Source organism: Arthroderma uncinatum (assembly GCF_011692745.1).
Source record: "Arthroderma uncinatum strain CBS 119779 chromosome Unknown scaffold4, whole genome shotgun sequence".
Taxonomy (NCBI): Eukaryota; Fungi; Ascomycota; class Eurotiomycetes; order Onygenales; family Arthrodermataceae; genus Arthroderma; species Arthroderma uncinatum.
In genome coordinates, this window is record NW_022983866.1 from 813,246 (window position 1) to 839,482 (window position 26,237).

General features: G+C 48.0%; 6 protein-coding genes across 6 annotated transcripts; 4 read left to right on the plus strand and 2 right to left on the minus strand.

The window, feature by feature from the left end:
- Window positions 1–2,433: 2,433 nt before the first annotated feature.
- Window positions 2,434–5,245, plus strand: GIQ15_05605 (SCY1 protein kinase; the record flags this gene model as incomplete). The annotated part of the gene is made up of 9 exons (XM_033553022.1): window positions 2,434–2,556; window positions 2,840–2,950; window positions 3,003–3,038; window positions 3,217–3,409; window positions 3,470–3,590; window positions 3,642–3,936; window positions 3,986–4,189; window positions 4,243–4,415; window positions 4,474–5,245. The coding sequence occupies 9 exons, from the start codon at window positions 2,434–2,436 to the stop codon at window positions 5,243–5,245; spliced, it is 2,028 nt and encodes a 675-aa protein (XP_033404166.1).
- A 4,675-nt stretch (window positions 5,246–9,920) lies between these two features.
- GIQ15_05606 (fungal specific transcription factor domain-containing protein) lies at window positions 9,921–13,239 on the plus strand (the record flags this gene model as incomplete). The annotated part of the gene is made up of 9 exons (XM_033553023.1): window positions 9,921–9,945; window positions 9,999–10,618; window positions 10,964–11,029; window positions 11,070–11,529; window positions 11,582–11,613; window positions 11,669–12,106; window positions 12,154–12,928; window positions 12,987–13,130; window positions 13,178–13,239. The coding sequence occupies 9 exons, from the start codon at window positions 9,921–9,923 to the stop codon at window positions 13,237–13,239; spliced, it is 2,622 nt and encodes an 873-aa protein (XP_033404167.1).
- Window positions 13,240–14,019: 780 nt separating this feature from the next.
- On the plus strand, window positions 14,020–18,382 carry GIQ15_05607 (putative transporter; the record flags this gene model as incomplete). The annotated part of the gene is made up of 6 exons (XM_033553024.1): window positions 14,020–14,192; window positions 14,252–14,630; window positions 14,682–14,759; window positions 14,834–15,541; window positions 16,174–18,163; window positions 18,246–18,382. The coding sequence occupies 6 exons, from the start codon at window positions 14,020–14,022 to the stop codon at window positions 18,380–18,382; spliced, it is 3,465 nt and encodes a 1,154-aa protein (XP_033404168.1).
- Window positions 18,383–18,742: 360 nt separating this feature from the next.
- GIQ15_05608 (ARD1B protein) lies at window positions 18,743–19,539 on the minus strand (the record flags this gene model as incomplete). Its single annotated transcript, XM_033553025.1, has 2 exons — window positions 18,743–19,134; window positions 19,194–19,539. The coding sequence occupies 2 exons, from the start codon at window positions 19,537–19,539 to the stop codon at window positions 18,743–18,745; spliced, it is 738 nt and encodes a 245-aa protein (XP_033404169.1).
- Window positions 19,540–20,336: 797 nt separating this feature from the next.
- Window positions 20,337–22,947, plus strand: GIQ15_05609 (uncharacterized protein; the record flags this gene model as incomplete). Its single annotated transcript, XM_033553026.1, has 5 exons — window positions 20,337–20,850; window positions 20,918–21,517; window positions 21,576–21,757; window positions 21,875–22,084; window positions 22,501–22,947. The coding sequence occupies 5 exons, from the start codon at window positions 20,337–20,339 to the stop codon at window positions 22,945–22,947; spliced, it is 1,953 nt and encodes a 650-aa protein (XP_033404170.1).
- Window positions 22,948–24,135: 1,188 nt separating this feature from the next.
- On the minus strand, window positions 24,136–25,905 carry GIQ15_05610 (uncharacterized protein; the record flags this gene model as incomplete). The annotated part of the gene is made up of 1 exon (XM_033553027.1): window positions 24,136–25,905. One exon carries the CDS (start codon window positions 25,903–25,905, stop codon window positions 24,136–24,138), a length of 1,770 nt encoding a protein of 589 aa, XP_033404171.1.
- Window positions 25,906–26,237: the final 332 nt, after the last annotated feature.

Consider the following 26,237-nt stretch of genomic DNA (forward strand, 5'->3'; position numbering starts at 1 on the left):
CTCCGCTTTCAACCTGAGGCTTAAATCCTGCCACTCCAGCACGCCGCATGCGCTGTTCATCTATTTCCCGCTACTACTACTGGCAGCTATGGTTCGCGGCAAGTGAAATATGAACAACCCGATTTTTATTCCCTTTTCTTTTACATCTTAAATATATGTATGGCCGTTCAGTCCAAGCAACCAACCAGCCACAGTCGCTCGCCGTCCACTTGTACCGTAACTATTACCCTTTTGCTGGATCGCAATTGTTTCGAAATCCGAAGCAAAGGGCCTATATAACCAGCACCCCCGCTTAAAGGCTTGTGCTACTGAATTCACAGGTATGTATAACACAATACCCTTCCCGCCAGCTTAATGGACCATGGGCTAACATATCTCAATAGCTACATGTGGATATTCCAAATTTATCAAATACCGAGACACCGACGAAGACAGATTCTTGATTTTTGTGCCTGAGATGCACACCTTGACAAACTACTGTGATTAAGCAGACCATCAGCGTTCTCCGGTCACCTTCATTTCATGCATACATGCATGTCTATGTCAATTTTGTGATGCAGATTTAGCCATCGTCGATCACTCAGTCGCGAGTTGATCGTGTATTGAAAACAACCCGCACATCACGATGGCTTAGCTATAGCCCCGATCTTCGCATGTACCAGCACGTACCATAAGCCACGCATGACTGTTACACAAAATTAACAAGTAATGATAGGCCGGAGAAACCAAGAGAGAGAGAGAGGAATGGATGTCTGCTGGGGAAGCTGAAAGTCGATTTTCTTTTTCTTTTTTTTTTCTTTTTTCTTTTCGGGTTTTTACTTCTTCTATGACGTGAAGTTTTAGGAGACGGGACTTTAAGCTGTTTAAGGTGGAGATGTATGGAATTGAAAGCTGCGAGAAGGATGGAGGGAAGGGAATGAAGCAAACGGAGGAAGCGTGACGTGGATAAGAGTTTGTTTGTTACTGATTTTGGTATTATTCATATTCGGATAGTGTGATTCGATTCAATTAGGGGAAGTAGTTTTATTGAATGGTCATATCATTGCGTCTATCTATTGCGTTAACACACTATAAACATCGTAGCCGTAGAATAATTTCCTAGAGTTAGTATTCCAGAGCGGAACGCGTCATCCTATTGATTGCTCAAGTTAGCCACTGCCATGAAAAACGAATAGTACCGAACAGTTGGATAGGAAGGGCAAATCAGTAAACACAGATCTCCTCAGGTCTTTTCAGTTATAATTTGGACATCATTCTTGCAGAGACAGGGTTGCCAGGTACCAGCCAACTCCGAGGGTGTGAATCCAAAAACATTTAAACAAGCCGGCTTGCCTGTTCAAACCAGAGCGTTTCTTATAGATATGGCTTCCACAGCCCCAAATGTCCCAGGGCAGCAGGCTGAGCTCTGGATCAAGCCAAGAGCCAAGGTTCCGTTGCAAGATCGTATGTATGTGCTGTTAGTGTCAAGGGATTGCTCCCCTTTTGTCAACCACTGCCATTAGCCCCTGTGTCCTCATGGTGGAAAGCAGATCAAGGGCTCCAGATAGCGGTAAGATATTCTTCATATATGCATTGAGCAACGTACTCAGGAAGGGAAAGTGTTGGATTGCAGCTGATGAGGGCAGCCCGCACTAACGCCCCTTGGACAAACCGAGGACAGGAGGGGTTGGAGAGTGGACGCCATGTCCAAGATACAGCTGCTGGCAAGAACAAACAAATGTAAAAGAATGAGCCTGTTCGTTCGTAGATCCATCCTCAAAGAGACCCAAATCTAGCACCGCGACTGTCACATTTCAAGTCTGACCTTTTACCAGGGTCACATCATTGGAGATCTTGTAGATGAGAAAACAATTTTCTCCGTTCCTGGAAATAACGGGAAGTACAGAAAAAGAGGAAAATGAAGCTGGCCTTACATTCCTGACCTCATATCCAGATGAGGTATCGCCCCCTAGCTCACATCCTCCACTGATCTATATGCTAGCCGTGGGTGTATCGATTAAGCTGAAGGTTCTATGCTTCAAAATAGCCGCGCTGGCTTTGAATTCCAACGTAGTAGAATGAGAGTAAAAAGAGATGAAGTTGACGAAGTTGAAGAAGTTGAAGAAGTTGAAGTTAAGCATTTTGATGGACAGGTTGGCGCTAGACCGAGTTGGGAAAAGCCCCTAAGGACACCGATATCAAACCTTGGGAGTAGATATCAAAATCATTAAAGAGCAGAATGACAGTTCGAGTGCGTTGAGGACGTTTCATTGGATGCTACTGTTGGTCTATGGTTACGATAACTGATTCCGCTTTCTGCGCCTTCTTCTCGCTCCCGTTATTCTTCTCCGCGGGGTGCTCAGGCTAAATTTATACGTCCTCTTATCGCCGTTCCTCCACCCCTTTATCTTCGCTGGCAGTGATACTATAGCAGCTACGGAGTAGTCAGGCGTTATGGATTTCCTCAAGTCAGCGGTAGCCTCTGCGATTGCGAAGAGCAGCTCGTTTCCATACTCGTTCGGAGACAAGGTCGATAATGGCGACTCGATTTGGACGCTTCACAATGGCACGAAGAAGGTATTGAACTACTTTCCCTTCTCCTGACGCTTCATGAGCTGTTTATTGACTAATTTTGGTATTAATTTAGGAAGATTCCTCTCCGTGTAGCATATTTACTTTCGAAATAATCCAGAATAAATCGCATCTCCCACTCGCAAGGAACGCGCTGCGGAAGTTACGGACACTGAGGCATCCTGGGGTAATAAAAGTCTTGGAAACAATTGAGGTACGAGCTACACTGGTGAAAATTGACCATAGAGGAAGTGGTGTCGGATGGTGCTCTAGCTAACTTGGAAAATAGACGGAAACACAAATCTATATCGTCGTGGAGCGAGTTACTCCCCTCTCTTGGCCAGTCAAACGGCGGAGTCTGTCAGAGGAAACGATAAAATGGGGGCTCTATACCATTGCTGTTAGTATCATGACTCTATCTGTCATAGCGATTTCTAAACCGGGGTTTCTAGTCCACTCTTAAATTTATCAACGAAGACGCCTCATCGGTACACGGTGCGATTAGAGTCTCATCTATATACACCGGGGAGAGTGGAGAATGGAAACTAGCTGGGTTTGACATATTAAGCTCGCTGAAAGAGGAATCTCCAGTTATATATGTTCGTACCCCGCTCCGCACTGGAAAATAGCAATCTGAAGAGCAATCCATTCTAACAAAGCATATAGACATATGGGAGCCTATTGCCGGACTCCAGGCGATACAACCCTCCAGAAGTTCTTAAAGGTGGATGGGATGTTATAAAAAGCAACCCTCTTCCAGCCGTGGACGCGTATAATTTTGGAGCAGTGGTGTTTGAGGTTTTCAACGGATCCTTCAAGGGGGGTGAGCAAGCCGGGCAAACATCAAATATACCCCCCAGTATGCGACCGAGCTACAAAAAGCTTATGAATACGAACCCTAAGCTACGACTAAGCGTAGCCCATTTCCTCGATCAGGGAAAACGCTCGGGAGGCTTCTTCCAGACACCGCTGATCAGACTAACTCAAGATATTGAAAGTCTAGGGCTTAAAAATGAAGAAGAAAGAGAACAATTTATCAAGTAAGTTTGGAGGGGCCCCTTTGCTTTCTTTATGATGCTAATCAGCAGCAGTGAACTGGATGAATTATCTGATGATTACCCTGAGGAATTCTTTAAAATGAAAGTTCTACCTGAGCTACTCAAATCTGTAGAATTTGGTGGAGGCGGGCCGAAAGTACTCTCTACTATTTTGAAAGTTGGCACAAAACTAACCGATGACGAATATGCGCAAAAACTTATACCGGTCATTGTTCGGTTATTCGCAAATCCAGACCGAGCAATCCGCGTGTGCCTGCTTGATAATCTTCCCCTTATGATCGACCGTATACCCCAGAGAACCGTAAATGATAGAATATTTCCACAAATGGTAAGTCTGAACTGGTTATGGGTCACACTCAAAGCTAATGCTCCCCTAGGTCACAGGATTTACAGACCTTGCACCGGTAGTTCGAGAACAAACAGTCAAGGCTGTTTTAGCTATAATAGGCAAATTATCTGATCGCACTATCAACGGTGAACTAGTACGGTATCTTGCTAAAACCGCCAACGATGAACAGCCCGGTATCCGTACAAATACTACAATATGCCTGGGCAAAATTGCTAAGAATCTATCGGCGGGTGTAAGTATCCCGAGCACCTCTTGGTATGCCCTTCACTAACCTGTACGAAACAGTCTCGGCCAAAGATCCTTGTAGCTGCCTTTTCCCGTTCATTAAGAGATCCGTTCGTCCATGCACGAAACGCTGGGCTTCTTGCTCTAGCGGCAACGCTGGATCTCTTTTCTGAGGAAGACTGTGCCGTCAAAGTCTTACCAGTAATCATCCCTGCACTGATCGATAAGGAAAAGTACGTCCAATCCTTTCTAAAAACCGGAGTATGAATATATCACTGACGTGTGACATAGGCTTGTTCGAGATCAAGCCAACAAGTGTGTAGACCTATACTTGCACCGAGTACGCAAATTTAGCTCGACTATGGCCGACACGGCAATTCCACCACAAGACCGAGGGAACCCGTCAGTGGTAGCCACCAGATTGCCTAGCCCTAACAACGCAGCATCGTCATGGGCCGGATGGGCCATATCATCTTTCGCGAGTAAACCAGGGGAAACCAAAGGAGTCATTGAACCAATTCAACCGACCCTACCAAAATACAATGGCAAGCCAGTGAACGATTCCATGCCAAATTCACGAGCTGCATCAACAGCTCCCACCATTGCGCAAAATGCCGCACGATTCTCGCAGCCAATAACAGCTCCAGTTTCAGCCGCAGCTACCCCTGACCTACTAGAAGAGGATGATGAGAGCAATGCGTTTGAGGATTGGGGTGCAATGGATGAAGCTATTGATGATGATGTGGAGGTTCAGGAGCAGGAAGAAGCATTCCTTGAAACTACACAATCTCCCAGCCCGGCTCTCTCGCCTCGACCTCACCATTTTGCAGATGAAGGAGAGCCCGACTTCGCTGGGTGGCTTGCTAGTCAATCTAGGGCGAAAGCAAATAAACCGTTAGCAAAAGTGGTTAAGAAATCCATGGCCTCTGGGAACTCCAGCAATACACAAGCCAAGCCGACACGGGCAAAACCTAAGGCACAGCTTCAGCCTGCAAAGAAGATCGATACGAAGCCTAAAGACGAACCGTTAGATGATGACGGGTGGGGAGATGCCTGGGAGTAAAATTTTGGGTCGCCATTCTACTATACCCGTTCCCTTCATGTATTCATGTTATGGGGGAGTTGGAAATGTCCCCCACAAATGTTCCAATGATGTTTTTTTAGCATTGGCGTTTTGGATGGAGCCTTACCAGGTAAATGAGCTCCGATTATTATGTTGTCATTGTATTTCGTTGGTTATCACGGTGCTTACGAGCGAAAAGCGAAAAGCGAACGAACCTATAGGGGCACTAGTTGGAATGGATATCAATATCGATATCTTTTTACGAAGTAGGCAGCTAACGAAGTCGGTAAGGTGCTATCCTAATAATAATATGCTAGTTGTTTCAAGACGGAATTCCCGTGCGATAGCAGGCTGGCGTCGTGTGAGGTTAGTCTATCCTGGGCATTCCACCGTTTCTACTCGGTTTCTAACTTAGCCAGCTTTACGAAGGCAACTCTTTTTTTTCTTTTTCAGCCAAGTCGATCTCCAATCTAGTCACCAGTCTGCAAGTTAGCACGAGTCAAAGTTTATGGCCTGGCATGAGCTCCGTCTGATACAACTTCTCGCAGCATCGTTTTTATGGCGTTGTCCTGGCTTGCATTCAGGGGCGGCGCGGGTTCTATCCGTGCTCGATTTATAAAGGCAAAAGATTCTAATATAGAACCGAAATGCTGCGAGCAGTATAAGGACGACCCATTTCATTTCATTACCAAAAAATACAATAAAATAAGGCAGCCGGCCGGTTATGCATGCAATCATTACCCATGAAGGTCATCAAAGTTAGGAACGGCTCCCAGTGCAGGATTTCACAGGCCTGTGACCGATGTCGGGGCAAGAAGATTCGATGTGGTGGCATCAGGCCTTCTTGTTCACATTGTACGAAGGCCGGAGTTACATGCAGAACCAGCGACAAACTCAGCAGACGAGCGTTGCCTGGAGGATATACCGAGTCGCTGGAGGGCCGCGTCATGTCTTTGGAAGCTGAAATACAAGGATCGAAATCTCTTCTAGAGATGAAGGACGAGCATATCGGCGAGTTGTTGAGGCTTCAGTCACTTTCACAGTCTCCTCCCCTGTCGATCTCTACGCCCGCATCGACCCTGTCTCCCTCGACACCTGCATACTCAAGTCATCAAGTATCACCGGCTGTCGGCGACAGTGACCTCGTGTACGTTCAGCAACCGACGTCTGCGTTAACAACCCCGGGTCCAATATACGATCTTCCATATCAACAATCAGCAGCCTCTCTTTCAGTACCCGTTCTACAGTCTTCGCCAGATACTATAGGCTGTTGGTCAGGGAGATCTTTGGCGTTGGCGTTGCGAAATGCCATACCTAAACACGACAATGTCAATTTAACGGCATATAATGAAGGCAGAAGTTCGAATATCACGGTTCAATCTATGGGACAACTCAATCCCCACGAGACAAATGCCCAGTATCTTAACGCCTTTATCTCGCCAATGCATCTATATGAAGCTATTGGGATGCCGCTCAGTCCCAGTTCGATGCAGCATGTGGCGAACGTTAACGCCTTCATCTTTGGTGCCTGATGTCTGATGCCAGCATTCTGTGATGTGATGATGTGATTTGTATTTGTTTGTTTAGTAAGGGGTGGGTTCTATCGAAGTTACTTGCGCTATGTAATTATCTATTTGAAATTTGTGATTTCAAGTTGTTTTGTCAACTTCTAGTTCAGAAATGCATTGAGTGAGCCATTGTAGGAGGGATGATTCTTCTTTCCAAGGTACGTGATGCATCCTACATTGGCCCAACAGGCCTGTACTCGCATAAGGGGGCGAAGTTGACGAAACATGTTGGCGACCGTACTAATTGCTTTTTGTACCTGTGAAGTTCTACACTTATCCACCTACGGAGTTGTTAGCTCGAATTAGCCGAATAGGCGATCACCATATTGCAATCGCCGTCGACACATTGCTTTTGTCGGAGAATGGACACAATCGCCGTTGGTTGCCGTTCCTGTTCGACAAGGCTGTCTCTCCATGAAGTGAACATATAATTCGTCCAGTATGGAATATATACGGAGTAGGCGAACACGATTGACAACCAATTAACTAGTCGGTGGCTTCGATTTTACGATAGATTCATTCAACAAGATGCAAACCTCCTGCCAAAACAGCCATCGTCAGAACGCCATAGGGTGGACCGGTGGTCGCTATACGAAAACGCAAGCTGGATATATATATTTAGCATAGCTCTGCGTCTGTGGGTAAATCGACTAACCCCATGCTGTACTTGATGTAAGCAACGACCATGCGTTAGCCATTCACACCGTCGGCATCAGTGACATCGTTGAGACTAAACGTCAAACATCTACACCGGCACACCGTAACTAACGGAGACCATGCGGAGATAACCCCTGCTTCTATCAAAAGTCAATCAATCTTTCGAAGAAAAGGGCTGCATCAAATGACATAACTAGTCAACAAGACCGCCGCATCCACGTAAAAGGCGCTGGCCACATGGCAAGTGCTTTTTCCTTTCTTTTTTTTCTTTCTTTTTTTTCTGGATAGGGGTTAAGCGAGCTGTCCAGTTCGTGGTTCAATATATCATGCTATCTGAGTACAGGATAGCTCGCAGTCTGGCATCTGGTACGTATACCTACTACGGAGCATCAGGTGGACATGCAAATATGCTTGCTAGATTATTTAGTCTAACTAGTCCAGTTGCCAATATGCGTTCATCCTGGTCTCGTTTCTCTCGGATGAAAAGGAGAAGCCATCAGAAACGGTGGCAAGCTGCTCTGTCGATAGGTCATCAACTCCTCCGTATACTGAAACCGCCCCTGATCATGCACGGCCATGCAGACCTCTGCGTATCAGTCTATGTCTTTCTTTTCCCACATAAGCTAATGTTTGACTAGAAATAACGATCAGGGCACGGTCTAATCCTTGCCAGCCGGCCAAACGGAGCTACCCATGCCACATAGCGGGCTGGCACTATGAGCAGGGTAAGACGTCGCCGCGAAGATCGCCGCTAGAAACATATCAGATGAAAAAGTTTCTCTCCTCCCAACGATCTTAGGACTACCAGATACCAAGGAAAGGCTAGCATCCCTCCTCACGGCAAATACTGAGGACTAAGATAGCTCGACCGGGATGAGGGTCGTATTCGCCCGTTGGTAGCGCCGGCTTTGCACCAAACCCCCAAGTCTACAACCGTATCCCCATCACCGTCATTGGGCTGGCGCATATGGTCTTGCATCAGGCCTCCGATGAAATGTCGCAGATGTGTGATCTCCATTCAAGAGTGTCTAAGCGGCATTAACTCCGTACTCCCACTGCAGCCAATCCGTTCCATATCAAGCTCCAAAAGTCACTGACTAATAGTATCTAGATCTCGCTGGTCTCGACTCTCGATCAAGGCTCATTCTCCACGCTCCACATACTTACTCATCCGAGGTGGGTGGCAGCTTTTGGCGCGGCGGTGGCGCTACATAGGCTTTTGATGCCGGGGTTACCTCTCTTTCGAGTCTAGGTATATCCTAACTAGACGGAAGCTTCACCCTACAATGCTGTGGTGCCCAACGCCCGAAAGCTCGTTCGAATTATGGACGACCTCTATTCTACTATTTTTCGATGACCAGATTGGCCCTATTCAGATATAGCCATGTCGTATATTCAGCCTCTGTGGCCTCGAAGAGAATCAGCCGTTTGTCGTGAACTCCGTGACCTTAGCATCAGACGGACTAGGTTCCCCACGTTATTCCTTCCTCGACCCAATCTTCTTTCCTCTAGCTTTTCGTTTATCCATAAAGCGAAGTCTTAGAGGAGCACCGGTGATACGGACGGGGCTCGGGAAAGGTAAGCTTTTGCGCGGCCGCCTCTGCATGCTTGCTTCCACTTTGCCGAACCAGCAACGGCTAGCAATTTTCTCTTACTCATCGACTCGCCGCCGTCATGTTATATTTAACGCTGGCCGTCGGTTAGAGTGGTTGGCATTAACGCCTTTGCAATCTGATCTGGAATCCAAGCTCCAATGAAATGGATTCTAACCATCACCTTACATATGGCCATCACTCGGCCTCAACAGCGCATATACCCAAAGTACCATTTTTTGTTCGTCAAGTCTTCATCTTACTAAGGCTTACTTGATAGTTGTTTAACTGACGATCTTTAGGCAATATTATGGACCCTCTTCTTGCTCACAACAGCTGTGGTCATTCTTCGGATAATCATCAGATTGTGGCTTTACCAGAAACTATTTTGGGACGACGTATTCACTATAAGCGCATATATAGGACTTATCGTCCAGCTAGTCCTCGTTACTATTGCAGCCCCCAAGGTATATAAATTATTTCATGGGCTTTCTCGCCCTCTCCCGCCAACCGCTCATGCTGAGCAGGTCACATCAATGCTCCGCATGGTGTTTGCACATAATGTAGTTTATACAACGACTATATACTGTGTTAAAGCGACCTTTCTGGCATTATATTGGAGAATTATTTGCAATTTGAACGGCTACCGGAAGGCATGGTGGGTTATTACGTGTCTTTGCGTGATAGCATACATTACGAACCTCGCTTTATTCTTAGTAGGGTGTCCGAACTTGCAAGCATGTAAGTTGATGATATACCTACTCGCTAAGGGCGTCAACTGACAGAGTACTACTAGCTCGATGTATCAACCCTACACGCACCCATTATATTGTTGTCAGTATCCGGTTCCATACTGCAATGGATATCATCACCGATCTGTGTAGTAAGTCAACCTGCTATGAGATAATGAAAGAGGTACTAACAAGTTTACGATAGTTATGTTCCTGCCGATTGCCATCATTATACGCTCTAATCTCCCTGGTCCGCAAAAAATTGGGCTAGTAATCCTCTTCGCGCTCGGCCTCAGTGTTATTGCTATATCGGTTATTCGCATCTCAAAGGTCAACAAATACCGTAAACAGCCACCCCTCATCCGGCTGTTATTCTGGAGCACAGTGGAGACAGGGGTAGCAATTATAACGTGCTGCATCACCACTTTCAAATCCCTTTTAAACCAGCGAAAAAAGCGACCTTCACGCCATGTATACTACCTCACGTTCTGGTTTTCAAACACCCGCAATTTGAACTCCGGGCGTGTACAACAAATTATTGACATAGAATCGAGACAGACATCTTTGTCGAAGTATTCCAAAGGGGAAGCCGAGAGAGGAGCACGAACAGCCGGCGGATATTTGGTCGATCGGAAACATGTCAGCGCTGCGAGTCTTGCGTTGGATAGGAATACGACCAAATGGTACGATGAGGATTCAATCCAGGAAACTCTGAGTGATGGCTCGTTGGACCTTTCCAGCCGTCAGGCAAAACTTCAATATTACCAGAACCCTCGGCATCTGGAGGATAACAGTCTCAGTCCTCAACTGCCGAGTAAGGCACGAGTACGATAAACGATCTATCATTTTCTATGTCTTTTCCTCGTCTGGGTTGCAGCGCTTCTATCCCTCGGCGTCATGTGTTTGGTATGGTGGAAAATATATCGAGTTTTTTTGGGATGTACACATAATGGTCGAACGGTCTTTGGCTTTTTTCCTCCTTTCTCACGTCTATACAAATCAGGACGAACCCCAGCTTCTGGGATCTGGAGCTGGCAAGACGCCGCGAGGTAGAGCTCGCTTGCCTTCTAGCAGGCGTCGAGAGCGGCCTCTGCTGTCCTGCAATCTGTGCAGGCGCATGAAGTGAGCGTCCATCCGTCTCATTTACGAACATGTTCTAATTCTCACCAGACTGCGATGCGACCGACGGCAACCCTGCGGAACCTGCACCCAGCGATGCCTGGATGCCTCCTGCTCGTACGCGTCGAATATGTCAGGTCCTGCTAATGGCGAACAGCGAGCTCCCACTCTGCACGATAGGATCAAGCAGCTAGAAAGCCTAGTAGTCGACCTGATGCAGAAAACTTCAGATACTCAGATACCAGCAACTTCATCGCTCGCCGCGGAGCGCTCGACTGCATCTGCTCTGAGTGCAGGTATCGCCAGCAATGCCTCTCCGGCCTCTGACTCTGGTAGTATGCGGTTGACCACCTCAGGTGCGAGCTACGTTAACAGCTCCCACTGGGCTGCTATCCTCGATGAAATCGCAGAAATCAAAGATCATTTCGAACGAGAGAAAGAAGTCCAAGCTAGTCCTCCGCCCTCTGATCTGTCTTTTCCTGGTTGGACAAGCCCGCAGCTTCTATATGGCTGTGCTAATCTCATAACCAAGGAAGAAATACTGGCCTCAATCCCTCCTCGGCCAGTTGTTGATCGGCTGGTCTCGCGTTACTTTAATTGCTTTGAGATGTCTCCAGGTGAGTATACTCTGAAATTGAGCTCGATTCTAAACTCACAGTTGCAATATAGCTGTTCTGCATAGCTTTCAGTTCCTGAAGGAGGTATTACAGCTCTTCCGCCCTGCTACTGACTTGTTTACCACTGACACGTCCCAAGTACGAAATTTTTTGGGAGGATCCATCAGCAGCGCCGGTTATATGGCTTGGTCTCCTCTTCACCATCATGTGTCTTGCGACACTATTTCAAAAGTTCAGGTTGGACCCTAACGTCCAAACCCCCGAGAGCATATCGATAGAGCAAGACTTCCAGAGGAAGATGGAAGGCTTTCGGCAAAATATCGTGCATTGCCTTATTTTGGGCAATTATACTAAAGGGGGCCCTTATGTACTCGAAACGCTCATTCTATACTTTACCGTTGAGCTCTTTACCCACCCTGATGCTGAAATTGGTGTTTGGATACTCCTAGGCACTATAGTTCAGCTTGCGATCATATGGGCTACCATAGAGATCCAAAACACTTTCCGGAAGGAATGTCCCCCTTTACAGGTGAAATGCGAAAACGGGTCTGGGCAACCATTATCGAACTTGACCTTGGTATTTCTACACAGATGGGTCTTCCACGATTAATTAAGCAATGGCAGGCCGATACGAAAGAACCTTCAAATTTACAAGATAGTGATTTTGATGAATCTACGGTAAATATGCCACCATCACGGCCTGAAACGGATCTCACGCCAATGCTGTACCGCCTGGTGAAGTGCAGGATGATGTCAACGGTTGGTTATATATGGGACTTTGCTGCTGACACCAGGTCCTACACCTATAATGAGGTGATGAAGATGGATAAAAGGCTACACGACGCTCATGAATCAATTCCAGAATGCCTCAAGTGGCACTCGATGGTGCATAGTATCTTGGACTCGCCACAGATTATCATGCAAAAGGTATTCCTAGATATTATATTCCACAGGGCTAGGATCGTACTACACCGGAAGTACTTATATTGCTCGCCAACGAAGTCGCAATACAGCCAATCTCAACAGGCATGCTTAAACGCGGCACTCGAGCTTCTCAAGTATCAGCATATACTACAAGAAGAGACACAGCCCTTCTGCCGACTCTACCAGGAGCGATGGAGGGTATCATCTCTAGTCAACCATGACTTCCTCCTAGCCACTAGCATCCTCTGCTTCTATCTGCAGAAGACTCGCGGCGAGACGCATGAAGGTGCCGAAGTGTTGCAAGTTGACGACATGTGGGCAACTCTTAGGAGGTCATACGATATCTGGCTTCACTCAAGCGGTTCATCAAAGGAGGCACAAAAGGCAGCAAAAGCATTGAGAGTGGTTCTCAGTACTAGCTGCAACGCCTCCAGTACAGGTTTGGACGTTGAAATAAATACTCCGCTCGAGCAAGGTAAGTGAGAAATGGTAGAGGGAGTCTACATATTAGGACCTAATTTTCGTTTACCTAGCCAACCCTGCTGGATTCGACATCCAATCCCCAGCCTTTGATGCAACGATGTTGGCTAGCTGGGCATCTCCGACAAACGAACACCTCGGGGGTTTTGCAGCTCCTACGTCTACTTCAAATGTTGACCGGCAGGCGGTGGGCGAACGTAATAGCTCTTTCGCCGTTTATTTAACTTAGCTAACTTATCGATAGCAACGCACATCATGAACTCGCTGCAATGGCCATGGGACGTGGACTACTCCAATGACCCCTAGAGTTGTTTCCACATCCCTATTCGTACCATGGATAATGCTCGAGCCCGATAGACAGAACTATAAACGGCTGCATTTCTAGTCGTTGATTTTGCCATTGAACCTATATATATATGATTATAACCCGTGGCTCCAACTTCTATCTACGAGGGTATATCTTCATGGGTTACGGGCACTAGTTATGGACTTGGCACCAAGCTATCTGTACTCCTATTTGTGGCGGCGTTGCTTGATATATCTAGCCCTTCTTGCCTTATCTTTCTCCATTTCTCTACACACGCCCGGCCATTGAACTGTGGCTATTTGCACGCTCTTGGCGTATCAACTACTTAAGCAGGCTAACTGATCGATCGCATATGAAACGAACATTTGCATGTTCTGAAATGATATCTCCGCTCCGGATCAAGCGCCCGGTCAGTACAAGCTCGGGAGATTCAGGCGAAACAAGACTGCCTATCGCCAATGCAGGCCCATGGCTAGAATGCAGCTGTTATTTAGTAGTTATGTGGTCCAGCACTGTTCAACCGGCGCTTGTTGCGAAATCCGATCCGATGCCCCGGGCCGATGCTGGATTCAGGGGTTGGCTTCCGTCTTCAAGATATCCCCGATTGCTTTTAAAGCCAGACTATATACCAATATTTTCATGGAGACTTGCTCTTAAACATACCCAAATCTTTTGATTATTTACACACTACTAGGACGTGCAGAGAGCCGCGAAAACAACATCGTGAAAACACTTCAACGGGATTTACAATGTCCATACCAGCTCATTTGGATAAACAGATGGAAGATCGGGAGAAATTGCCCTTGCCTGCCCCAAGTTTACCCGATGAGCTGCCCAAGGATCCCAGCGTTGTGGACTGGGATGGCCCCGATGACCCTGCAAATCCCCTCAACTGGCCATCGCCCAAGATTAATCTACATATCGCTATAGTGAGCCTTTTCATACTCAATGCGTAAGTAGTTTGACCTTCCTTTTCATTTGAAATATAGCACAATGCTGACCCTTGATCAGTAACCTGGCCGCAACTATGTTCGCCCCTGGGGCAGCAAAGCTGGCTAAAGAATTCCATATCACCGATCCCACCGTCGAGGTTATGACAGTAAGCCTATACGTGCTTGGTTTTGCCCTGGGCCCGATCTTCCTGGCCCCTCTTTCGGAATTATATGGCCGGCTCCCTATATACTACTTTTGCAATTCTGTCTATTTTGCATTTACCCTAGGGTGTGCATTTAGCACCGGCGTTGCTATGTTCCTCGTTTTTCGATTTATCGCCGGCTGCGCTGCATCGGGCCCTATGAGTATTGGCGGTGGCACGATAGCCGATATCACACCTCTAGAAAAACGGGGGAAAGCGATGGCACTATTTACTATGGGGCCATTGTTGGGACCTGTATGTGATCTCTACCCAAAAGATACTTATGCCTGCTAACAGACGATATAGGTTCTTGGACCTGCTATTGGAGGTTTCGTATCCCAATATACCGGCTGGCGCTGGACACTTCGGATTATACTTATATTTGTAAGTACTGCTTCTCGGGATTTTCTTTTTATAAAATTTCTACTCTGTGAATCAAACTAATATACTATCTTTAGTCTGGGGTAATCGGAGTTACTACCTTTGTCTTTATGCGGGAAACCAACACTGCAGTCTTACTACAACGAAAGGCAGAGCATATGCGTAAGGAGACCGGAAACCTCGAGCTTGTGCCTAGAGGCAGTATTGTAAGAGAGACACCTCGGCAGATGCTCCTTAATGCTATCATTCGCCCGCTTAAGATGTTGATCTTCTTACCAATCGTTCTACTTGTCTCACTCTATACTGGTCTTATGTTCGGCATCGTTTTCTTGCTCTTCACCACCTTCCCATCCGTTTTCCACGGAGTCTACGGGTGGGATGAGGGTGTCTCTGGCCTCGCCTACCTCGGTCTCGGTATTGGCATGATGCTTGGGTTGGTCCTATTTTCTATCCTAAGTGATAAGCTCCTAGGGCAGAAACAAAAACCAGGAAGCTCCAACTCTGATGCTAAGCCCGAACAGCGCCTCATCTTGATGAAGTGGTTTGGCCCAATTACTCCACTTGGCTGCTTTATATATGGATGGAGTGCATACTACCATACCCATTGGATTGTACCGATCCTAGGCACCGGCATCATTGGACTTGGGTCTCTATTTATTGTTATCCCTGGGCAGATTTACCTGGTTGATTGTTTTGGAGCACAAGCGGCTGCTTCTGCCTTGGCTGCCAACTTGCTCGTCCGCTCTCCATTTGGCGCATTCCTCGTCCTTGCTGCCCCCCCCGATGTATGAGAAACTAGGACTGGGATGGGGGAATAGCGTGTTGGGTTTCGTTTGCCTAGCTTTCACACCAGTCCCATGGCTGTTTTACCGCTACGGCGATGTCCTGAGAAGTCGCTTCCTGGTCAACTTGTAACTTCAATTGCGAGTTCCCATACTGCCTGAATTGCGGTATCTTATTTGGCATATAGAAATAGATATCTTACACTTTCTTTCCTCCATATCAACAAATAATCCTCAGGTTTCTTGGACTTTAACAGATTACTCCGAGCCGGAATAGGTCGTCTTCTTTGATAAAGCATAGATTCCATATAATTGTGAGTATTCATGTATAAGAATAGTGCTAGGCAAAAGTTCCACGCTGTGAGCTGATCTGGTGGAAGCTACCGTCCGCTATATAGACTATTCAGGTATCTAAAGCGGGATAGAGACATCGAGGAAACGATATAGACACGATCGGATGCTCTACACGAAGATGGCGCTCGATGTGCTGGCTGTCGTCCCAGGCAGCAGGATTATTGGAGGATGTCGTATCGTCGCTGTGGCTGAAAAGTGAAGCCTCAGCCTCGTATTTATACAAGTCCAGCCCCGCGGTTTCGTCGCTGCCTACGATTGTTCTATCTTCCAACATATAAAAGCAATTGCGGCATATCGAGTATATCTGTATCATCGAGCATCAGAGTGAATTCAGGTTTACCGGCTTCAACATGACGCTGACACAATCGCATCCTGACGATGCGCCTCCGCCCTACACTCCAACCGACCCTCTCACACCAGCTTCCACTCTCAATGATTCCTCAAGCCAGATATCGGCAGACCACATTGCAGAGAACATTCTATCCTATACCCATGCCGTGGAGGCTCCCAATTTCATATCTGCAGCTCCCTTTTTCAGTGAGCGCGGCCTACCAGCTACCAATCAATCTGATACACGGCCATTTGAACATACGCTGGTTCTCTACAAGCGGAGCCAGGCCAAAGACTACTCGCGATATCCGCGTTGCTGGCGCTCCAAGAGTGAAGAGATCACTCAGCATGACTGGGATACGTTCTTAAATTACCTTCTGCCTTCGCATCTTGGGCCTGCGTCGAGTCACCCTCAGTTACCGCAGAAATTACGTGCGGAGATAGAGCGTGATAGGAAAGACAGGCCACAGGAGACGGAGGAGGAACGGCAGGCGAGGATTTCGGCAGTGATTCAAGAGTGGAATATCTCTTTCTTTCGACCGAGGGGAGTCATGATAGTTTACTGCTTTAGCCGCGAGGATGGAATGCAGCCGGAGTCTCCGTTATGCCCGACATGTTATCCAAACACGACGTCTTCTAGGACACACAGCAATACCTCCCGCCCCTTGTTTGAGGAGCCTACGTCCTCGCGGGCGGTACATGAGCCATCTCGGGCCTCTTCTTCAACTCCAGTGAGCTCTCAAAACCGGCAGGCCTCGAACTCAGCACCGCCAGGAGGAAATGGAGGAAATGGAGGAAGCTCAGAAAATCAATATCAGTACAGTTCTGCCTCTACCGGCGGACCTGGTGTGTGGATGTTTAACCCCAGCGCCGCAGTCAATAACATCGCTTCGATGATTTCAGATCAGGTTCAACGATATAGTCAATATATTGGCGAACAAGCGGCTGAGCACAGTAGGAGGGTCAGTGAACAGGCACAAGCAGTCAGCCGCGAGGCGCAGAACAATGCCCAGGCACATGCAACATATGTCCAACAGCAAGCTGCATACGTCCAACAGCAGGCTGCACTAGCGAGAGAAAGGGCCTACAACAACATTACAACATACAGGAATCAGGCACAATCGGCATGGGCCGGACCCCATGGCCCATTCCCAGGTCCTGGCCGGGGCGGCTTCCAACGCGGTGGATGCGGCCCAGGCGATCTAGGTAGAGGACATCCACACACCGCAGGCGGCTTCGGGTTCGGTGGATTTGGAGCGGGTAGAGGTGCTTGGGGTTCTGGTCCAGGTATGTGTCCGCCAAACACCACTGGCCTGGGATGCACCCAGGAGAAGTCTGAAGCCGGCCAAAGAGATCGCGAATGGGGCCATGTCGAGACGAGGGCTCAGCCGACGGGAAGAGCGAGGAGCGCGTCTATCTCTTCCTCCTCATCTTCTTCATCAAGCAGTTTCTCTGACTCGTTGGACTCTGCTTCATCCGACTCGGACCTCAAAAAGGGTGAACTCGCTGCTCTCAAAACATCCCTTCACAATCTCAAAGAGCAGCAGGCCCAGAGACGCATTTCGAAAGTGGACTATCGAGCCCGCAAACGGGAACTGAAGCGTGATTGCAAAGCCCTGAGGTCGGCTCGAAGAGAATTCCGATCAGCAGGCCGCCGTTGTCGTGGTCCTCCTGCTGGTGCAAGTTCCAGTGGACCTAAGACTACCCGCGAGGAACTTGGTGCAGACCTTGAAGAAATCAAGAGGGACATACAAGAGATCAAACAGCATTATCACAATTTGATATTTGGATATCGTCAGGAGAAGCGTGAGCTTAAGCAGGAGCAAAAGAATCATAAACAGGAGGAGAAGCAAGCTAGAAAAGAAGCGAAGGCAGCGAGGAAAGAAGAGAGGAAAGAAGAGAGGAGAAGGGCTAAGGAGAAGGGCAAGGGCAAAGCTAAAGGTGAGCTCAACTAATCCCTTGCTCCATGATTGATATGTTTTTACTATAGCACGATGTCTGTCCAGATGCTAACAGTGGGTAGAAACAGAGCCGGTTGAACCTCTAGCGAACAACCTAGGGGCTATGGAGATTGGAACCGCCGAATCAAGTAGATCTCCCCCACAGTATTCGGATACGCCGCAGCCTGCTGAAACCACATTGAAAGATGTCAAGCAATGAGATGTAAATCACCAAAGGTGCGGAGCATTCGGCAAGGGAAATATCCTGTCCCTATGAAAAGCGAAAACTGCCTCGCATTTTCGGGCGTGTCGGATATGATGAGATATGATATGGCGTAGATATGGTTGTTTATTACTTTTGTCTTAAAATCCTTCTACTACGATCCCTAATGTGAACTCTACTCATTCGAAATACGTTTAAGACTCCAGCCATGCTTCTAGGTTTATCAGTCTCGTAAGAGTAACCAGTGTCATCCCTAATAAAGCCGTGTAGGGCAAAGGCATAGCATAAATGTGTCAATAGTCTCATCACCATCGTTCGTACATTTTGAGAGTAGATAGGCCAGGACTATCTCTGCTGTCACGCCTGCGCCCGACTCTCATTACGCTCAACGAGGTCTCCCACGCCCAAACTTCTCCCGACCTTTACTCTGATCTTCTTCTCCTCCTTGCCAGTCTCATCGCCGGCCTTCCCCACATCACCAACCTCATCACCCTCATCTAGGTCGTCATCTGTATTCTTGATAGCCTTGCCATTGGGACCCGATGTAACTCCCTCGTCATCCTTGATCCATAGGCCTGTCAGGTCCATCTTCATGGCATACGCGTTCTCACCGTCAGCGTAATATTTAGATTCGATTTTCTCGACTTCGAACCCGAGTGTGTCGCGGTAGAGACGGAGAGCCGCCGTGTTAGAGACACGGACATGGAGTGAGACGTAGTGTGCCTTGTGAGATTCCGCCATTGCTCGTTCTACTCCAGTATTAGCTTCTAGATTTTTTTTTATATAGTCTGGGGGATGTGTGACATACGACTCATGCGCATCAGCCTCTCGGCAATTCCTAGCCGTCGATGTGTCCTCATGACACTTAAACTTGTAATATGGCCATGAGGGAGCCCGTCAGACGGTTCCTCTTCCATCTTAGCGAGGACATATCCAACGACTTTGGGATTGGAGGAGGGCGAGTAGGGATCTTTTGACGAGCTCGACCGGTCTCGGACGACGGCCACAAAGCTAAGCTGAGGCCATGAGAGCGCGTGGTAGAGGTAGTATTTCAGGAAGTAGTTTTCGGGGAGATTGGTGATATTGCAAGTCTGCACTGCGGGGAGGAGAGAAATATAGGACGGGTACGAGCAGAGAGGAAGAATGTCGACCATTGTGGCTTCACTCTCGGTGTTTCTGCGGTCTGTCCGAGTTAATTGGCGATGGCAGACAGATGCGGAGGGCGACTCTGGGCCGTTTTAATAGTGAAGCCGCGAGCTGGAGACAATGGCACGCCGGAGATATTGTTGGCGATATTGAAGATATTGTTGTCTGGAGGGGAGAAACAAAGAGAGCTTGTGGAGAGTTCGTGCGAAACACAACTACCACTACAACTACAACTTCTACTTCTACTACAACTTCTACAACTACGACTTCTACTACCATTACAACTACGACTTCTATCTACACTACGTCGTATGAGACCATCTCGGACATGCTATGCAAATGAAGATCTACAAGTCAACCACGGTCCGACTGGCTAGTATCGTTCAGTCAAGACGCGCAACCAGAGTATTCACCGGCCTGGCTATGCTATAGATGCCTGTCTGTGGCTGAAGACCTCGCCCTGAGCTGCTTCACATCGCATGGATTATCATGCTATGTCTTAGGATAAAGCCTCCACCGAGATCCAGTTCGGCGTGACGAGGACAAGACGAGGACAAGAGGACTTGGTGGTTTTGCTTGATCACCGGCTTCGAGCAACCAGATGACCAGAGGTTGAACTGTTACACCTCGCTTGCTCTTCCTCCCATCGCTCTATCACGATATCTTACCTATCTCTTGTCTTGCTCTGGGCAGCTGTCTGCAGAGTTGAACTTTTCCTTCTCTCCACCGGTTACGTCATTATCTGCAGCAGGTTGCTGTTAAATAGGCGTCAAAGACATTTTCTCTTTGATACCTACGACCAGCCATGGAGGCCTTTTTCTTTACTCTTTGCGCCCTCCTCGTCGGGTTTCTTTGTCCCATCCAGGCGGCAGCCGGAGCGACAATCACCTTGAGCGGCTCAGATATCCCTACTTCCATCTCGCTGCACCATGCAGCGCATACTGACTCCAATGGACACTACGTTGCATATGAGTCGTCTACCACAAGGACGAGTACAAGCGAGACAGATACATCCTCGTCTAGGAGCTTCTATACCACCACGTCTGAGAGCTATACCCCGATCGTTGGCAGCCAGAGTACGAGTACTGTCACTGCAAACGAGACCACTCTGTCTGGAAACGTCACCGCGACGGAGACCTCGCGGGAACCTCTGCCTACAAACACCCGTCCATGCAACGGCTATCCAGAATTCTGTGCTCGAAGCTATGGCAACATCACCCAGGTTGCAGCTCACAACAGCCCTTTCGTCCGACCAGGGAATATTGCAAGCAACCAGGAACTGGAAGTCATAACCCAACTCAACGATGGCATCCGAATGCGTAAGCTATCTTATTCCAGCGATCCCCGTCGATGATACTGAAAACGAATGTCTGACCTCTCCTACAGTGCAATTTCAAACTCATTACATGAATGGAACCGTCTATCTCTGCCACAGCTCGTGTGATCTGCTAAATGCTGGCACATTAGAGAGCTATCTGAAAAAAGTTGCAGAATGGCTAAAGGCCAACCCCTACGATGTGCTCACCATCCTCATCGGGAACGGGGACTTCATCAAAGCCACGAACTTCACGGCGCCGATAGAAAGCTCTGGCTTGATAGACCACGTCTTTACTCCCAAAAAGCCGACGCTCGCTCTGGACGAGTGGCCCACCCTCTCTGAAATCATCCTATCTGGTAAAAGGGCGGTTGTATTCATGGACTACGAAGCCAATCAGCGCGATGTTCCATACATCCTTGACGAATTCGCCCACATGTGGGAAACCCCATTTTCACCGACTGACAGAAACTTCCCATGTGACGTACAACGGCCTCCTGGCCTTAACGAGGCGGACGCCAGAAAGCGCATGTATATGGCGAACCACAATCTGAATCTCGAGATTAGCATTGCGGGTACGACGATTCTAGTTCCTAATTCTGTTCTGTTGAACGAAACGAATGCGGTCTCTGGCTTCGGCAGCATCGGAGCCATGGGAGGAAACTGTACAGGTAAACAGACATATTCTTCCCAGGCCCTTGCGGTTGCACATACTAACATGCCTGTCAGAGAAATGGGGTCGCCCTCCAAACTTCCTTCTGGTGGACTATTATAACGTCGGCAATGTAAACGGCTCTGTATTTCAGGTCGCTGCCAAACTTAACAACGTCACTTATAACGGGAAATGCTGCGGAAGAACGACCTCTCTGGCGTCTAGCACCGTGTTCTCGGGCCTGAGGACGATATACACGGTCCTGCTTACCAGCGTGTTATTGACGATACTATGAACTTAGATATATCGTGTACCTCAGTAGAATAAGACAGATCCTTCGTTTGTGTTAGAGTATACGTAGAATAATCGTAGGTAGCTGCGGATCGGCTGGGATGTTGACCAAGGCAAAAACACGCCAGCAACTCCATCCACGCAACTCCAAGCCACTTTCTTCTCCACCAACATGCAACTCGCAACTTGCAACATCCTTGGGCCATGGCAAGCAGCCGAGAGGTTCCCGGGTAGAGTCTCTCGCTACCTTCAGCTTTACCATGGGTCAAACAGACAAACGTTCCAGGCCGCCGTGGTGTGTCTGCGTCTTCGCGTGATGGCGTCACGGAACACAGTCTGCACCCGCTGATACCTATACTCCTGTCCCCTATACCGCACAGTTAACCCATTCAACCGCCATCCTAGTCGCAGCCTGTGAATCTGGACCAAGACGAGTGACCCGCTGGCTCAGGAGGATCGTCTCTTGATCCGCTGTCACCGGCCGTTGCGTTGTGCGCTGGAGCTGGCGAGAAATGTCAAGCGTCAAGACGCCTCCAGAGCTTCACGAATTCCTCTTTATCAACGGAGTGAGCTCCTCTGCTAGAGATACAGCTACCGGATCCTGTTCATGCCTTTGCTGCTGGCCTGCACCTCCCAGAGTCTAAGGCTCACTCCGAGCTATCTCTCGACGATAACCATATCATTACCCACGATACCTGATCTACGGGATAGTATACCATGCCGCTTCCCATTCTTTCGAAGTTATGGCCTGGTGCTCCCGTAACGAGCGAAAAGGCTCCCAGCCAGAGCTTCTTGCGCCGACGACCTGCGATACCGCATCGCATCCTTCACTCGCTCATCTACTTGCCGGCATTCGTTATGCTCCTCCTCGTGCAAATAGCGAACGTATCGAACAAACCCGTACTCCGAGATATCTATTTTCTAAAGATTGACCTCTCGAATATCATCCCGTTGACCGTTCCAAACGCTGTCCTGATTAACAGTATCGCCCGAACGATAGGGTTGCATGATTTCTATCAGGTTGGATTATGGAACTTCTGCGAAGGATATGGGGATGGTTCGGGGATTACACGCTGTTCGAAGCCGAAAGCAACGTACGCTTTCAATCCAGTCGAAATTATTACAAGCGAATTACTTGCTGGTGCTACAAGTCAGTAACTCTCCTCACGCCTTGTCCACGAGGCATGATGATTATTTTAGCTCTTGCTAACCATCTGTCTTATATCTAAAGTTGCCTTGCCTAGTGGAATAACTCGCGCCTTAAATATCGCTCGTGTTGCTTCCAACTGGATGTTTGCATTCTTTATCACTGCAACGATTCTCACGTTCCTCTGTGTGATACTTACTCCCTTCTCGATACCTTCCTCGTCGACCATTCTCGCAGCGCCCAATTATTCGTCCTATTATCGAGCGAAAAGAAGAGCCATGCCGAACAAGATCGCTATCCCGATTGCTATCCTCGCGTTCTGCGCCTGGTTCACTGCATCTGCCGGAGCTGCTGTTGCGACGGTGATGTTTGTCATATTCCAGTTGGTCTTTGAGAATAACGGAGCAGACCTAAACATCCACGCTGAACTAGGAATTGCAATGTTGGCATTGACCTGGATTCCGTCCTTCCTTGTGATGATTGGATTCCTACTACAACTCCGCAAATTGACAGGGTCATGCCGCAACTGCTGCTTTTACTGCTGTTGTTGCTGTATATTCCCGTCTGCTAGAAAGGCACATAAAGAGGCCCAAGCCACAGGATAAGAGCAGAAGCTTCAAGCCTGTCCGTGAGATTAGGTCAAGGTTTTGAACTAATTCGCGGACGAGGGAAGCTATCTGTGATATGAGGGTTAACCTCTGGAGTTATCGTGAAGGGAGGCCAAATGGCCGACGTGCTGGATAGCCCTCTACAGGGCAGGAATAGATGAACTACTACGGCAGTCAGCGTTCCTGCAAGTATCTTGTATGCCTTGCTCTCAATACCCGTTATTTAACCCTATGTCAATGAGTTGTATGATGGTTATTCAACCGCAAATATTACTGTGGAAGAAGGTAAATATATTTGCAAAGAACACGGAACGGGTCAATAGTCCCGGCATAGGAGAGGATAACCCTAGATTTTAGATACCTTGTGGGCAGATACATGTACGAGACCTAAATGTATGTATCCAAGCCCGAAACGGACATTTATAGGAGATGAAATGAAAGTCTACGAAATACGTCTCCCAACGGTTATGCAGGATTAAGAAATAGAAAACGCAGTAATCACATTGGTCGTGTACTATCTATCGGTCATTAGTTTTGTGAGAAAATAGAAACAGGGGTATCATATACATCGCTAATAATAGAATAAGAATGTTAAACGGTTGATTCAAGTTCTCGCATCATCATTTGAGCCAATTCATCATCATCATCTTCTTCTTCTTCTTCTTCCTCCCTTTCATCCTGTTCAATCTCCCCTTCGCCAATCTGTGTTGCCCGTTGGGATAAAGCACGATTTCTGTTGTTGTCAAGCCATTGGTACTTCTTCTTACGCAATCCATTTAACGCAGTAACATTGGGCTCTAGACGAGGAGTTTGTCTTGATGCCCTTGGTTCAATGGGTACCGGTTCTTCTGCGGTAAGATCGATGCTAACAGGTTCCGAGCATGTAGTCCCGGATATGCTTGGGGTTCTAGTTGAAGGCTGAGAAGTCGGTAGAGCGGCTGGCAACGACTGGGAAGTAAGAGGAGTTCCCGGCGCATTTTGAGGTGCCATGGCAACTTTGTGTTGAGAAGCAAGGTTGCCGTACGTGACTGCGAGGCTTTGGTATTTGTTTCGCCAAAATTCCGCCTCCGTCATCGCGTCAGTTGCCCTTTTCTCCTTCAGGGCTACTAATCGCTTTAAAGCCGAACATTCCTCTTTTATTTCCTGCGCCTTAGTTTTCCCTGTCCTGGAATCGACTGCTGTCCACTCTTTGGAGAGCCATAGATATTTATTGCGGTCGTATCTGAGGTTCGAGAGTAGCTTGCGGTATTGATTCATGCGATCGACAATGGTATCTTCCGCAACTTCGACACTTTTGACGTGGACTGTAGGGGTTGACGGAAAGTAGCCTAAAGGCCCACCCATGCGAGGATAAGGTGATATATATTTCTGTGCATTGCATGGCATGGTGAATATCTCCCGGTGGGCATAGTTAATCAAGTCCTGGTTTTTGACATTGTTGTTCGTTCTTAGGAGCTCAGACGCACTGGCTGGCAGTTGCCGTTCTGTAACAGGCGCCTCCCTAACGGGTGGCTCTTCAAGCGGAATAGGAGACTCAGGTGGTGATAAAATAGACGGGGATAAGGTATGGCGTCTCGTGCCAGGTAAAGATAGTGGTTGGTGGGCTGAGGCCGTATCGGGAACATTTATATCGTCAAAGCTGTCGAATAGGGAGTCCACAGATGGTTCACGTTGAGCTCGAGCACTACTATCTAATACAGTAGGTGTTGAAAGTTGCTGGGTGCTCGGCGGTAAGGATAACATATGCTGATCAATACTTGTCCTCTCAATGTTTGCTGTTCTAGTAGTATCTGTATGGGTTGCAGAAGTGCCTGGCGGTCCCTCAGTGCCAGTCAATGTACCCTGGTAGGACTGAAGAGACGCAGGAATCGCATCGTAGGTAGGCGAGGGGTATTTGTCGAACGGATGAGAGTTGCTGGCTCGGGGCTCTGTATCGTCGATGACCAGATGACACGGCCATTTCGCCGGCCTAGTCGTCTCGCCAAAAGCGGCATCCGTGGCACAACCTATGCTATCAAAAGGTCTTTTGAGAATTTGCTTACCCGCGCCTGATGCCTCCGCTACGGTGGTTGTAGGTACGGATTCCTTTGGTTCAAAAACTTCCTCGGTTTCCAGTATATGCGGCCATGGAGGTCCGTTATCGTTTGGTGGGTGTTCAACTTGGTACGAGTTCCCAGTGACACCGCCATCACTTCCAGGTAAGCCCGCAAGGCTGTTTATACCATCCTGGGGACTTAAACAGTCTTCGTCAAGGAGACCCAGCTCCGCAAGGGTCCTGATATCCTCCAGTTCGCCCAGAAAATCCCACGAGTCCTGCAGCTGTGGTTCAGGGAAGTGTGTAAGCTCTAGGCCTTGATTCATATTTGGCGGAGAGTGAGGGGAAACGTCTGTCTGAAGCTCATGAGGGCTTTGGGCAGGGTGAAAACAGCGAGGCAGTGTCTGTAAAGAAGCATAAATACCTTCTGATGACAAGGACTGCATCTTTAGTGGGCATATAAAAGCGTCACAGTGCAGCTCGCTATTGGTATTGATGCTACAAGCCTGTCAATAACAGTTTATAGATCAGTCGAGGAACAATAGCATTCCTCTTCGAAGTAGCAAGAATCACACCTAAACAAGCGTGTGAGGGATGCAGTTTCTGTCTTTGAGCCGGTAACTCATAAACGAATCTGCTATCCACTTGTTATGCAGTT